The sequence below is a fragment of the Pleuronectes platessa genome, chromosome 13, assembly GCF_947347685.1.
Source record: "Pleuronectes platessa chromosome 13, fPlePla1.1, whole genome shotgun sequence".
NCBI classification, from domain to species: Eukaryota; Metazoa; Chordata; class Actinopteri; order Pleuronectiformes; family Pleuronectidae; genus Pleuronectes; species Pleuronectes platessa.
In genome coordinates this window covers 25,440,758-25,456,114 of record NC_070638.1, presented here as the reverse complement: position 1 = coordinate 25,456,114, position 15,357 = coordinate 25,440,758, and the positions used below count along the sequence as shown (strand labels likewise).

Genomic DNA, 15,357 nt, shown 5'->3' with positions numbered 1-15,357 from the left:
ATAGCGCCTTTCAAGGGACCCAAGGACGCCTTACATGGACAGATTGTATCAAATCCTGTCATATACTTTCTTTTTTTTAAAGTTTTTGGAATGTCCAGAGTAAGGAAGCCCATTTCCGCCACTGTGATGAAAAAAATTAAATAATTATGACTTAGTATCTCATTATTATGACTTAGTATCTCATAATTATGACTTACTATCTCAATATCATGACTTAGTATCTCATAATAATGAGGTACTAGATGCGGGGCTCGGCATAGCAGGGAAGCCACTCAACCACGGCTTCCCTGCTCTGTCTCGCAGACATGGGCGACTATGCATCAAGGTAGAGACATAACATAATCGATTCATGTTTTCTGCTCACTCCCGCAAACGCACACTCCCGCAGACAGACCCTGCAGTCAGTATCTCATAATGATGAATTAACTATGTCAAAATATCGTTCCGTCACTAAAACCCTGATGTCCTGACTGTGCGCGGCGCATAACGTCTCGTGTTGTGTGAAGCAGGGGACTGCGTGCATACGGTGCCTCATGAACTCAAACAAACAAAGTAAACGTCAGTCCTGTACGTGTCCTAATAACTTGTGATCAGTGCTGGTGTTTATTGTTAAAGTGTAAGATGAGCGCAGGTCAGAGGGGAGGTAAGGAGGAAACAGACTCCGACACATACAGGACGACCGGACCTTTAATGAGTGTCTGTTCTGATCCTGGAGCAGCGGTGGTTATAATTATGCAGCAGCAGCACATCGCTAAGACAATGAACGGAGCAGAAAACATGAATCGATTATGTTATGTCTCTGCATTGATGCGCCCCGCCCACAGTCCGTATCTCATAATTATGAGATAATAAGTCATAATAATGAGATAGTAAGTCATAATTATGAGATACTAAGTCATAATTATGAGATACTATCTCAAGATAGAGATTTAAATTGTTTTCATCACAATGGCGGAAATGGGCTTCCATACCAGAGGGATTTGAACTTGCAAATCTCTGTTGGCAGAGCATTCCACCACGCTGAAAGCTCTGTCCTCCACAGTCTGTAGACACTGGTCAAAGTATTGTAGATTTCTGGACAGGAAGTATAGTGCCTTTAATAAGTATTCACCACCCTTGGACTTTTTCCCATTTTGTACTGTTCTGAACTGGAATTCAAATAAGATACGATAAGATAGATAAGATACATTTATTGATCCCAAACACATGCACAATCACACGACATGCAGAGTAGGGAAATTTGTTTTCTGCTTTTGTCCCATCTGGTGAAAATCACAGGACACACAGAGCAGTGCGCAGCCATGTACAGCGCCCGGGGAGCAGATGTTGGGGGAGTAAGGTGCCTTGCTCAGGGGCACTTAGACAGTGGGGGTAGGGAGAGTGCTCTTTGGACTTTGGAACAGATCTGGGTGTTGTCCTGGCAGGTATGTTGTATTGTCACCGCGAGGAATCGAACCAGCGACCTTCCAGTCCGATGTCCGTAACTTTCTACCCATAGTCCAATTATTCTGCTACTACTCCAGAATTAAACTTTTTCCCATTTGATCAATACAACATGCAGACCACTTTGAAGGTGTAAAATACCTTTTATTGTGACACAAACAATAATGAGAACAAAAAAGTTGATATTTGTTGGATGTTAAGTATTCACCCCCCTGAGTCAATACTTGGTATAGAAAGCTGTAGCTCAGTCCGATTGGATGGAGACTGTCTGTGAACAGAAATTTTCAAGTCTTGCCATAGATTCTCAATTGGATGTAGGGCTTTGACTGGGCCAATTTAAGACATGAACATGCTTTGATCTAAACCATTTCATTGTTGCTCTGGCTGTATGTTTTGGGTCATTGCCCTGCTGGAAGATGAACCTCTGCCTCAGTCTCAAGTCTTTTGCAGTCTGCATCAGATTTTCTTCAAGGATTGCCCTGTATTTGGCTCCATCCATCTTTCCCTCAATTCTTACCAGTTTCCTTGCACCTGCTGAAGAGAAGCATCCCCACAGCATGATGCTACCACCACCATGTTTCACTGTTGGGAATGTGTGTTCAGGGTGATAGGCAGTGTTGGGTTTCCTCCACACATAGAGTTTTGCATTGAGGCCAAAAAGTTAAATTTAGGTCTCATCTGTTCAGAGCACCTTCTTCCACATGTTTGCTGTGTCTCACACATGGCTTGTGACAAACTCCTAATGGGATTTCGTATGGTTCACTTTCAACAACGGCTTTCTTCTTGCCACTCTTCCATAAAGGCCAGATTTGTGGAGTACACGAATAATAGTTCTCCCACCTCAGCTTTGGATCTTTGCTATTCCTCCAGAGTTACCATTGGCCTCTTGGTTGCTCCTCTGATAAATTTTCTCCTTATAAGGCTTGTCAGTTTTGGTGGAAGGTTTTGTCTTGGTAGGTTTGCAGTTGTGCCATATTCTATTTACATAAAATACCAATGAAATAAATTTTGATCTGTGGTTATACCATGACAAAATGAAGAAAAGTCCAAGGGGGTTGAATACTTACGCAAGGCACTGTAGGTTGGATATCTATTGTGGCGCAAGGCCCTTTAGGGATTTGTAAGTGAGTAGGAGAATCTGAGTCTGATACCGCTCCATTGGGATGTGATTATGGGGCGTGTTTCAACCGAACCAGAAAAAAAATGCGTGTTGTCTCAATTGGATAGACCTACAACCAATCAGAGCAACGTAGTATGTGACGTATGTTAAGCGACGCATTGTGAGTTATTTACTAACGCCGGGTTCACACCGGACGCTGAAGCGATGCCAAAGCAACGCTTTAGCGCAGCGCCAAGCCTTAAATAACAGCTGGCTCCCATCCACTCCCATGTTAAACCTTTGTGCGGGTCACACCGGAGGCTGAAGCGCCGCGCTGCGCCAAGGCTGCCAAGCGCCGGGGCTACGTATTCTCCACATATGCTTGCGTGGAGAATACGTAATTGACCCTCGACACCCGACATTTAACGGAGCAAACAGCGGAGAAGTTCTTCAACATCGATGACATTAAATTAATAATTGAAGTGGAGAAGTACAGTGAGTTGTATGATCCTCGGAACATGTTGTATAAAGACAACACCAAAAAGGACAAATGTTGGGACGCTGTTGCTTAATGTTGGAGCAACAAGTAAGTATATGCTTGAATACTACTGGATCAACGGGTGATATTATTAGCGCGGCGCTTTGGCGTCGCCTCCGCGTTCTCTGTTCCTCTTTCAAAATGAATACGCTGTCAATGTCTTCTAAAACAGACTCAATGGCAGCATCTACACATCTCAGCTCTCCAGCGGCAGGTATGTTTGTGGAAAACAAAGTCAACCCAAGCGCTCTTTGATGACGTAGTTGATTACGTAACTGCTGATCACATATCTATGGTTGATCATCTGTCCATCATCGTATAAAGCCCGCCCTGACAATGTGATTGGTCCGAACAGCTTCTGTTCGGAGCATAATTTCTCCCCAATGGAGTGACTCCAGCCTGAACTTCCCGACCGAAAATATTGTGGGCGGGGCTAAGTTCGTCTGGCACCCAGGCTAGAGATCATCATTATTCGACCCTTTAATGTTCTGTTTAGACCCTCAAAAAGTACTTTTTGAGGTTGGGGAGAGATCATATTTTCTTCTTTAATACAGAAAAGTGTTACTGACTTCAGATACATTGTGTTTATTTACATTTAACCAACAACACTATCTTTCCCCAAGACTGCAAATTATAATTATAATCAAATGAAAAGTTGTAGAAATAGTTTCCTCAATTTACCATGAGAAGACATCATTAGACGTTATTAAAGAGCTGGGCAAAATATCAAGTTATTTAGGACAGAATCCATAGACTCTATTATCTCTGCTGCTTATGAAAAGAGAAGGGGTTATGTAGTTACCTTCTGCAGACTGGACCTCTGAAGGAAGGATCAAACCTGTGTGGTTCTCCTAGAAGACATTACATAAGTAAAATTGTTAATAGGTTTAGGCAACTGAAGAGAGGGGAGGAAAATAGCTGAAAGTTCCTGAGATGTGTAGCAGATGGTTTGTCAAAGCTGACTGGTCCTAGTCAGGCAGCTTTTTGGAAAGTGAAATTGCTGTCTGCTCTGTTTGCCAAGCAAATCTCCACCTTTAGTGGAACTTGTTCACTTCTGCTTCACTGTAGATGAATAGGTAAGAGGCAATGTCACCTGCTGATTGTCAAAACCATAAGAGATAGAACCAGTGATCGTAAAAACATCATAAACTATGTTTGCTCCATCAGCCATCACTGCCGTTCATCTCAATATATGCATACTTTTACCATCGAAGATTGATGACTTATTCATTTCTTTGAAGTGATAAGGAGGGAGGAGAGGAAAGTGGGAGATGATTCCACAGGAAAGGAGCTTGATAGCTGAAATCTCTGGCTCCTACTCTACATTTAGAGACTTTAGGGACAACAAGTAAGCCTGAATTCTGGGGGCGCAGTGATCTAGTGGGTCGATATGGTGATATCAGCTCTTTAAGGTATAATGGTGGCATATTATTAAGGGCCTTGAAGGTGAGGAGGAGAATTTTAAATTATATTCTAGACTTAACCAGTATAGTGAAGCTAATACTGGTCTGGTTCTTGTCAGGACACGTGTGCAGTATTTTGGACAAGCATCAGAGTTTTTAACGTCTTAGAATACTGCTGGAGCCTGATAACAAAGAATTACAATAATCAAGTCTGGATGTAACAAAGGCTTGGACTAGTTTTCTGCATATTTTGAGAGAACATGTCAAATTTTTTAGATGTTACATTAACACAGCACAAACACAAGCCATTGGCGTAAAATCAATTAATGGACTTTGATCCACCTCTTTTCAACCATCATCTTTAAAGCATATTTAAAAAGCAGTCAAAGGACTTAACGAAAGTGGGAAAATAATGGATCAAACTGATACTGAATGCTGTTCAAAGTTAGAGGTAAAGGTAGTATATGAGACATTGTAGGATGTAGCTTACAAAAGCAAAATAATGTGTTGAGTTAGTCCACTAGATTCAAAAGGCAGAGCCAAGAACAGGTTTAATACTTAATTGCACGTTTCAATTCAATTTAATAATATTTGATTTGGTTAGAGCTAAATCACACATTACCTCAAAGTACCATATTACAGGTGCAACCTTTCAATATTATGGAGAAATCCATTACATCCACTACATATTCTTAAGTATTTATATATTTATATATATATATTTTTTTCCTGCTGTTTTTATATATATACATTTTATATTTGATTGTACTATCCAATCCCCTCACTGGCTATACTAGCCCCATGCACAGACTTTACCACTACATATTCTTATATATTTAGATATTTATATATATATAATTTTTTTCTGCTGTTTTTATATATATAGACATTTTATATTTTATTGTACTATCCAATCCAGCAGCACAAGAACACTTTCCTACTGGACACTGACACAATCACATCATTGCATTCCATTCCTGTATCTGTAACTTTGTTCTCTGTATGTGATTTATGTATGTATGTCAGTGATGTGTTAAGTGTACAAGCTACTGGATGATCTGAATTGCCCACGGGATTAATAAAGTATCCATCTATCTATCTATCCATCTAAGTTCTAAAATGATGGATGCTGAAATGTATATGTAATTGTTTTCTTCTTCTTGATTCTTCTTCAGCCCACATAAGCCTATCTCTATTTTACAGAAGCATCTGGAAGCTCTCTCTGCAAATATAAAATCCGGAGCCAGAAACCTGAGGATGATATTAGATAGTAGTAGTAGTAATAGTTTTTATGTTCAGTCATGTTTTATCTGTTGAGGAGCATGTGCTAGGTCTTTTCTTCCTATGATTGATCGTGGAGAGGGTGACCCATGCTTTTATTGATTCTCTACTCTCTTCCCTCTTCCACTGTATTCAGGTTGGAGCCATAAAAGTATGTCACTCCCTCAGCTAGTTTAAAACCCAGCTACTTGGCTTTCAACAGTTAATAGAAGAGAATCTCATTTCAGCTCTGTCTTATTGTTTGTTCACTGTTCACCAGTCAGTTTTAAAATGGATTTAAAGATTTTACTGATCACCTATGAAGCACTTCATATTTCAGCCCCCAGCTTCACTGCTAAATTACTGCTCCAATGTGAGCAAGAGCAGAGCCTCAGATCCTTTGACAGGGCTCCGCTGGCTCTTCCTTAGGCCAAACTCCATACTAAAGGTGAGCAGGTCTCTAGAGTCAAGTGTCCTCAGTTTTAGAATTCCATGCCTGAGGATCTGAGACAGCAGATTCTCTGACATCTTCCTAAAACATAGCTTTAAAAAAGCCTTTTATTAATCCTAGTACACCATTAGATTACCAACGTATCTTTTCTGTTTTATTATTGATACTGCTATTGTTAATGTTGAATGCTGTTTAAATACTATATTTCAATGCTTTGATTTGCTATTATTTGATTCCCTGATCCTTTTTTAAACAGGATTAAAACATGAAATAACCGAGGCAATCATCCAAAGCAATTTGTAACTGTGTTTTGAAAGGTATAATAAATAATATCATTATTATTATTATTATTAGTAGTAGTAGTATTAGTAGTAGTAGTAGTAGTAGTAGTAGTAGTAGTAGTAGTAATATTAGTAGTATAAAGTCGGAAAAACATCCAAATGCTTTACATCTAAACATCTACAATGGCCATCACCAAGAATACATCACACCAGTTGGCAACCTCAAGCGTGGCTATTGGTTGGGATGAAGACATAAAATGTTCCACAGCATTTCACTGGCTGCTGTGAAGCTGCATTGACAATGTAATTTGGGCAACCAGTCACATTAAGGGTTTTTACATCATGTGGGTTTTCTTCTATAATGTTGTAGTGGAGAACTTGCTATAACAAGGTATACTGTTGTTACCATAACCTTATTATCTGTGGGTCCTGACGTGGTGTGCATAGTGTCATTGTATGTATGTATCTTTGTCTCTTGTCTGAATTAAAGTGATCTTGTAAGTGGACCTGCTGTAATGAAGGACAAATCCAGTACTCTCTGCTCTCACAGCTCTGAAAATCCACTCCATACAACCTAAAACCAAGCAGTAGATAGGTAAACTCAATATGATGACACAGTTAATCAAATGTTAAGGATTGATTGGACTAATACAATTCTATGACTCATCTCAGGTATAATCAAAAAGCACAAACGGAGCCAAGCTTGCGAATAGTTGCTGTAATAGTAATAGATGCACTGTATGGAATTGTCTCTTTTAGAACTATACTGTATATTTCCGCCCTTTCTGAGGATCCCCTTCCCTGTCTATCACCTGCTTCATCACACAGTTATTAAGCATAGAGGAAGAAATCTGAAACCACATCTTTCCCTCCACGCCTGCCTCCATGAGCACTGCACTAGAACATTGTATGTGTCACTTCAGCTTCCTTCAGATCTATTCTCAAAGTGAGACACCACAGACTGATGGCCTCTGCTTTTTCATTATGTCAATCACAGTGAGTGGGACGACCGTGGTAGCACCACGGTTACAGTTCATTAACAGCAATATTAATTCTTGTTTTCTATTGTCACAAGTGGCTTGAAGATAGAAAGGGTGTTCACAAAATTGTAAATAATTCAAGCATTTTATTTGTTCAAAATAGTTGGAGAATGGGTACATCCGCAGTGCATTGAAAGTTTGGATGAGTGAGGCATGTGTGCGTGTAGTCAAAAGATCTGGGTGCCAATCATTTGGAGAGTAGGAGAGAGACTGGCCATGTTTGCTCCATATATGAGCTTCACTCCAACAGGCAGCATTAGTGCATAAAACTAAACAACAACAATGTTGTTATATAAATAGTGCAACTACACAAAAATGCGCAATATCTCAAAAATCTGACATGTCATTTCTCCAAAAAGACTAGTCAAATCCTTCGTTACATCCAGACTTGATTATTGTAATTCATTATTAACAGGCTCCAGCCGTAAGTCGTTAACCCCTTGTGGACGAATGTTGCGAATTTGCCTCAAACCCCATCCTTAATGCCCCCGAGGTGACGATTGTGCCTGATGGTGCAAATACTACACATAGGAAGGTATTGGAAGCACTCTGCCGCCATCTAGTGGTCAGAGTGGAAAATACATACTAGCCCCTTGGGACTGTGCAGCAAAGTTATTTTGAGGTATTAAGCTGTATTTGAAATACTGTGATGATGGAACAGTAATGATTGTACAGAAACATATGTTGTTTTTCAATTTCAAGCAAAACCATCATCAATCTACATACCAGTGACTGGAAATTTTGTTAAATTAAGGTTATGCCTAATGTCGCTAATTTGCCTCATACCTTAATTTTATATCTACTGTATATGCTATATTGAAATTAACAATCTCCAATTAATTTAGCATTTGTATGACAGCCAAAAACACAAATAATATATTTTTTATATAATTGGAAATTAATTCAGGCATTAAGGGGTTAAAGACTCTGCCGCTTGTCCAAAATGCTGCAGCACGTGTCCTTACAAGAATTATCTCCCACTTTCAGTTGGGGAAGCAAACACCATCTCTTCGTTTAAGAGTAGGATTAAAACCTTCCTTTACAATAAAGCTTATAGTTAGAGCCGGTCCAGGCTTGTCTTAGACCTGCTCTTAGTTATGCTGCTATAGGTCTATAATGTCAGAGGACACATTACACATTGAGCTTCTCTTCCCAGCTTCTTGTTCCTCTTCTCCATCCTTATCACATCAAAGAAATTAATATCTCAGCAATACATGTTACTGACTTGACTTCTTCCCCGGAGTCCCTTTGCCTTATCGTCCGCAGATCCAGGAGCGGGGCTGAGGCCAAATCATGGATTAGGATCTGTGAATCGCGTATCAGAGATCGTAATGGTGGATCCAGTATGGCGGATTCTGTATTGTGCTGGCTGATCATGATAATAATGGCGGATCCTGTATCGTGTTGGCATCTGATAGTGGTGATGGACCACGATCGAGGTGGCAGCTGATGGTGGATCCTAATGGCAGCAATGGACAATGACTGTTAACTATAGTGGCATCCAATCTTGATGGTGGATCATGATATTGCTGGCTTCTGACCATAGACTATGATTGCAGCAGGACTGCTTGATACATAGTATTCTCCTCAGATACTCAACCATTACTGACAACAATCCATCAATTCATTGACCTTCAGTTATGCTTCAAAATGGTTATTCTTATCAATGCTGCTAAAACCCATATCTTGATGATGTTCTCCATTACACTTGACATCTATTGCACTTCTGTCCGTCCTTGGAGAGGGATCCCTCACATGTGGCTCTCTCTGAGGTTTCTACATTCTATTTACCCTGTTAAAAGTTTTTTGTTGTAGTTTTTTCTAACCCTTGTTAAGGGTTAAGGGCAGATGATGTCACACCTTGTTCAAGCCCTATGAGACAAATTGGGTTTGTGAATATGGACTATACAAATAAAATTTGATTGATTGATTGATTGAACAATGTTGTTATATAAATGGAGCACCTTTACAACAACAGTAAATCTTAAAGAAATTCATAATGTGGTAATTCATAAGATAAAAAAAAAAAAAGATTTCCCCAAATTTCAATTTAGCCTCTGGTCCCTGTGGTGTGAGTTCCGACCAGGGTTCCTAGCTCCTGGGGAAAGATCCTGTAGAGGAAATTCAGCTAAAGACGACAAGCAATCAGCAGATCACAACCAGCTGGCTGAGGCCCTTCCAAACTCCACCTATGGATGATCGGCACTGAAACTTGGGGAGATGCTATTACTGACGTGGACATTAGGGTTGAGACGAATATTCGAATGAAACAAATATCCGGTACGGATAATGTTCTTTTAAGGGTCACGAGTCCCATCCAGGTAAAATGTGTTAATAACGGTACTGATGAATGAAAATCCTAATTGGGTAGCTGTGTCCATATTATTCCTTGATAGGCCAGCCAAAAACCGAGTTCATCCCCTACACCGTGCCTATAAAAAGCCACACATTACAAGTCGTTGTCACAGCAACTCTGTCCACAGGGATTCTAACGTGTAACATTATTATCTATGATCATATATTCTCAGTTTCCACTGGCCAAGTCAGAGTGCACCCAGCCCAGCTAGACGCACACAGAGCGAGCGCTCCTCTCCACTAGCTGAGCGACAGCCAGGCGGCTCTCACAAGCTCCACTGGCAGATTCAGAGTGCACCATGCCCGGCTAGACGCACAAGGAGCAAGTATCCTCTATCTCACACACTCACACACAATGTCATTTTTTAAAAGAAACAAAATCTATAATGTTAAATATTAAAACTCATTGAGTTGAGTATGTGGAGTCTGAAAACCTGGATTTTACTTGGGACTTCTTAATACTGCATTTGATGTCTTCATTGATTCACTGAAGTTTATAAAAAACTTGTCCTGAATAGTTATCTTACTATTGTGATCAAAAAGTCTATGTGAAGCTCACTTCTGTAAAGAGTTTTCTTATAAACGATAAATATAGCAACTTCTGATCAACCCATATCCAAAAATATCAACCTCTGCTCACTTCCGGTTAAAGTCCAAGTACGGATACGGATAATTTAGTTGGTTGAACAGATACAGATAATGCTTGACTCGCTCATCTCTAGTGGAAATATTACGGCAGGTTCACATCGGACGCGGAAGTGTCGCCTAAGCGCCAAGCCGAGTCGAGTCTATTTGTTTCACTCGCCGCGAGCGTATCGCGCCAGGAAACACACTGAAAAATGATTTTAAACGATATTGATGACATATTTTATATGATATAAATGATCAAATATGCATCCCATGCTTAGTATTACCCTTCTGTTGTCCTGGAGTTTTAATTTGACCAATTTGACCAATCACATTATTAAATATTCCCCTCTGCCCATCCACCACAGCCACACAAGCAGTCATATAGATAAAAAGAGGGGGGGGCTACGCTCCACATAGGCTTGAGTGGAGAATACGTAATTTACCCTCAACACCCGACATTGAACGGAGCAAACAGCGGAGAAGTTCTTGAAGATGGATGACACTAAATTAATAATTGAAGTGGAGAAGTACAGTGAGTTGTATGCTCCTCGGCACATGTTGTATAAAGACACTAAAACACCAAAAAAGACACATGTTGGGACGCTGTTGCAGTTAATGTTGGAGCAACAAGTAAGTATATGCTTGAAAAAAATGATTGAATGCGGTTTTTACTGTAGGCTGATAACAGCAAAAGTATGTGATATTATTGGCGCGGCACTTCAGCGTCCGGTGTGAACCCGGCGTTCGTCCCAACAAATGATGTCACTCCAGAATCACTTCTATCACAGAATCCGTGTCCAGTCTGTCCTGAACAAGTAACCAGATGGTTGGATGGGGGTGGCGTGTTGTGCCATTTCACACTTAAAAAGAACAAGTTCAAAGTTTGTTTCATGCAGATGAAAATTAACTATTTCACGTTCAAAGATCTTTTTTATTGGGATGATTTAGTTGACAAACGTATGGTCATGTGTTTGGTTAAGAGTCGATGGTGTCTGCATTTCACTCCGCTCATTTTAACACTGAGTCCTGACTCTGAGCGTCACGTCTCGTGTAAGTTACTTCATGTACTGGTCAGGTCCTGATGACTAGTGATGAGTGTTTATTACTTCCAGTAAGAGCAGAGTGGAGGAGGACACAGAAACTTCAGCTCGGTACAAACCAACTGCAGCTTCTGCTCTGATCAATGAAAAGCTGTGACCAGAGAAAGTCTGTGTTTTCAATGTTTCCGCCATTCTACAAAGTCACTGACCGGCTGCTTCACGGTAACGAGCTCTGGCCTCACTGCATGAGTCTCTCTGAGCGTGTGAGTGAGGGCGGGGCCTGTGTAAAGGCCGAATTATAGTCGGGTTGCACGCACGCACGCATGCACGCAAGACACGCAACACGCCCCTTTCGTGCCCTCTGCGGGCTTGCGTGCGTCGGCCAATTTTTCTAACTACACGACAAAGCGACGCGAGCCTCACGCAGCCCGCAAGGCTTGTGATTGGTCTGCTTACTACATCCCGTCCGGAGTCTAGTTTCCGGTTTCATGCCCCACAATACGCGGAATTCACGGAAGATTTAGAAGAACGAATATGGACCAAATAGATGAGCACTTGGCAGAAGAGATCCGAAAGTATGACCACTTGTATAACCCGTCACTGACTGGCCGATTTGTCCGCCAGAAATAGGCTATGAGGAGCCGGAGTGGCGATGTAAATAAACAGTCGACGAAGAAGAAGACGTTTCTTCTTTGTGTGTTTTGTCTTTGAAAAAAAACGTTACTCCGCCTAGGGTTCTGGCGGTGAATTGCGTTGCAACACACGCAGCACGTTAGAGGAGTATAAACCAAAACGAGTCCGTCGATGCAGCTGCGTGGCCTTCCGTGGTTGCAGTCGCAGGACTATAATTCAGCCTTTAGTGTAAGCACGTCCCCTTCATTTACATATGAGAATAGAACTAAATAGTCCCATGAAATAAATAAATGCGGCATTATGAAATAAAAGTCCCATGAAATAATAAACGTGGCATTATGATATAAAAGTACATAAATAAATGTCGTCTTTTGAATTAAACATTTAGAATTAAGTAATTGTATTTATTTAGGTAAATCGATTCAGTTATATATTTATATTATGCTATATTTATATATTTATTGCCATATATTTTTATTTCAGGTGTACTTCATAGCCATATTTATTTATTTATCTACCTATTTAATTTGAATCAAACGGCATTCTATAATGTGAGGCTAAATCCAAATCTTTTCTCAAAGAACCCCAAAGTAGCTCAGAAAAAATTCCCCTTGTCTTTATTAAAAACAAAGGTAAAATGTACTAACACAGAATATTAATTCATTAAATATCAGTGCTGTTCTGCTTCTTGTCTTGTATATGAATCCGAATACAGAGACACTATGATACTCATATATTCAAAGTTGTGTTTCCATTGGCAATGAACATGACTCTTAAAGTCTGCCAATTTTTTATATTAATCAGATAAGACTTTTTTTAGATCACAGCTTGTTGAATTTTGCATCATCCTTTCTGCTCTAACATCATTAAACTACTGAGTTCATCTGTTTAGAGCAACAAATATTGTAGCTGTTTCCTGAATTGAATGGCACAATAACATGTGCAATGACACAAATTAACTTTTAAATGAACACACTCTATTATAACTTGCTAATAACTAAGTTTAGTAGGATTCGTTCAATGTATTTTCAAGGAAGGAGAACTTTTTAATAAATGGTGTTAAATTAACCAAATATTCCTGTTTTCCACTGCATATAACAAGCATTATTTCTCTCAAGATGTGTGGTTTTAAGGCACATAACCATTCAGCCTGTTGTGAAAGCTGTCAGTTTAATTAAACAATGAGGGTCAGCTGCTAAGCACACTCTGCTTTTGTGTATGGACCAACCAGTGTATACTGTTTATATTTGATTTTATCATGAACTCCAATGTTAACCTACTATTAAAATCATCTTAAAAAGATCTGAGAAAGTGTTTATTTCTCCAAATACAATTGGTAGCCATGGTGATATATGGTTACCATGCATCACCATGCATTTACAGTCATCCTTTGATAATAATAGTCAAAAGCAATCACAACGATGGTGCCCTGCCCCTTCATGTTGCAGTACAAATCATCTTCCTTAGTCTCATTATGCAAAACATGTAGTCAATTAACAGTCTAATACAGTTCTTTCAATCCATCAACTATACCAGGGGTCACCAACTGGCGGCTCCGGTCCAAATCCGGACCGTGAGAGGTTTCCATCCGGACCGCGAATCTCCATTAAAAAGAAAAAAGTATAAATACATCGGCGGCCTTGTTTGACTTTTAAGAGACTTATAATGAGGCCTAATGACCAGTGGAGCCGCTTGGGTCCTATGTGTTGCTATCATATACTGTGTAGCCAGGTTGCTAGGTAGATAAAAGCACGCAGACAGAGACACACGGATGAAGGCAAATTTGGCGTTATCAAAGTTAGGAAAGTTGGCGTTGAAACACGAAACTTCCGAGCAGAGTGGACAAAATAGTGTTGTTCTTCCTGCAGTGAGCTCAACAAGACCGGTGCGTCTCATTTGCTCTGAGTCTGTTGCGGTTGTCAAAAGAGGCAATTTAAAATGACATTATGAAAGCAAACACAGACACTTTGAAGACTCGTACCCGCAGCAGTCCGAGGTAAGGACGCAGAAAAAAAATAAGCTCAAAGCCCAGTCTGAGCGATCTACGCGGGTCCTCTCTCATTCCCTCTCCGCACGACAGAAATATTGGGAGATGATGTTCAGTCACATCTCGCTGCTGCTATTAAGAGTGCACCTTGCATAGCCTTAGCAGTTAATGAATCAACTGATATTAGTGCCAATGCTCAACTTTGGGTATACGTCAGATTTTACCACGCATCGGTAAGATCCTCACACAATATTTCTGTGAGGACATTTTAGGCATCACAGCACTTACAACGCACACCAGAGGGGAAGACATATACTTCGCTATAAAAGAAATGTTAACACAGAGAGGTATCAGTATGAAAGATCTGTCCATCACTCCCTCAATGATGGGTAAAGAAAAAGGAGCAGTAACTCGAATGAGAGAGGACAATCCAGACCTCACTGCATTATCCACCAGTCTGTTCTGTGCTCTACTCTTTCAGAAGAGTATGCAGAGGTTATGAATACTGTGATGAAACTTATCAACTTTCTCAGGGCATTGTCATCACATAAACATCGCCTCCTTCGAGAATTCCTGACGGAAGTTGGTGCAAATTCAAATTACCTACTGCTACACTGCAATGTTAGATGGTTGAGCAAAGGCAGACTTCTAGAATGCGTTTGGGCCATTCGAAATGAAATAAAAATGTTCCTGGAACAACTTAAGAATCACAAGGCCAGACAGATTGCTCAGTTTTTGGAACATGAGAGAGAAAAACCTTTTTTTATGGCCTTCTTAGTTGACATAACCTCACACCTAAATTACCTCAACTTAAAACTGCAGGGCAAGATCAACTCTGTGTGTGATTTGGTTGCAGCTGTCATGTCTCACCAGCGCAAGTTGGAGATTTTCAAAGTGGATCTCAAAGAGAACTTTACACATTTTCCTGCAATGAAGCAAATTCAGGGAGAGAGAGAGATATCTCTTCTCGTTCTGAGTTCATACAAAAAAGGATCGGAAACTTCAGTGATCGTTTTGATGACAGCAAGAACAGGTCCTCCTTGGCTCCACACAAGTTGCGAATTCGCATTCTCAACACTTAACATTATCAAGGCCAAATACCGTTCAAGAATGACATCCTTTTACATTTACATTCCTGTTTGAGAATGACACTGAGTCATTCAGTTCAACCTAAAGCACTTTATGTTTGTATCTGAA

At 40.2% G+C, this 15,357-nt stretch overlaps 1 protein-coding gene across 1 annotated transcript in view; it reads right to left on the bottom strand.

Annotated features, from left to right (window-relative positions):
- The window catches only part of LOC128455259 (choline transporter-like protein 5-A), a 45,815-nt gene that overhangs the window by 29,107 nt on the left and 1,351 nt on the right, over positions 1-15,357 (bottom strand). The window contains exon 2 of the mRNA XM_053438942.1: positions 3,883-3,931. Within this exon, the coding sequence (XP_053294917.1) occupies positions 3,883-3,931 (49 nt within the window). The remainder of the gene's footprint in view (positions 1-3,882; positions 3,932-15,357) is intronic.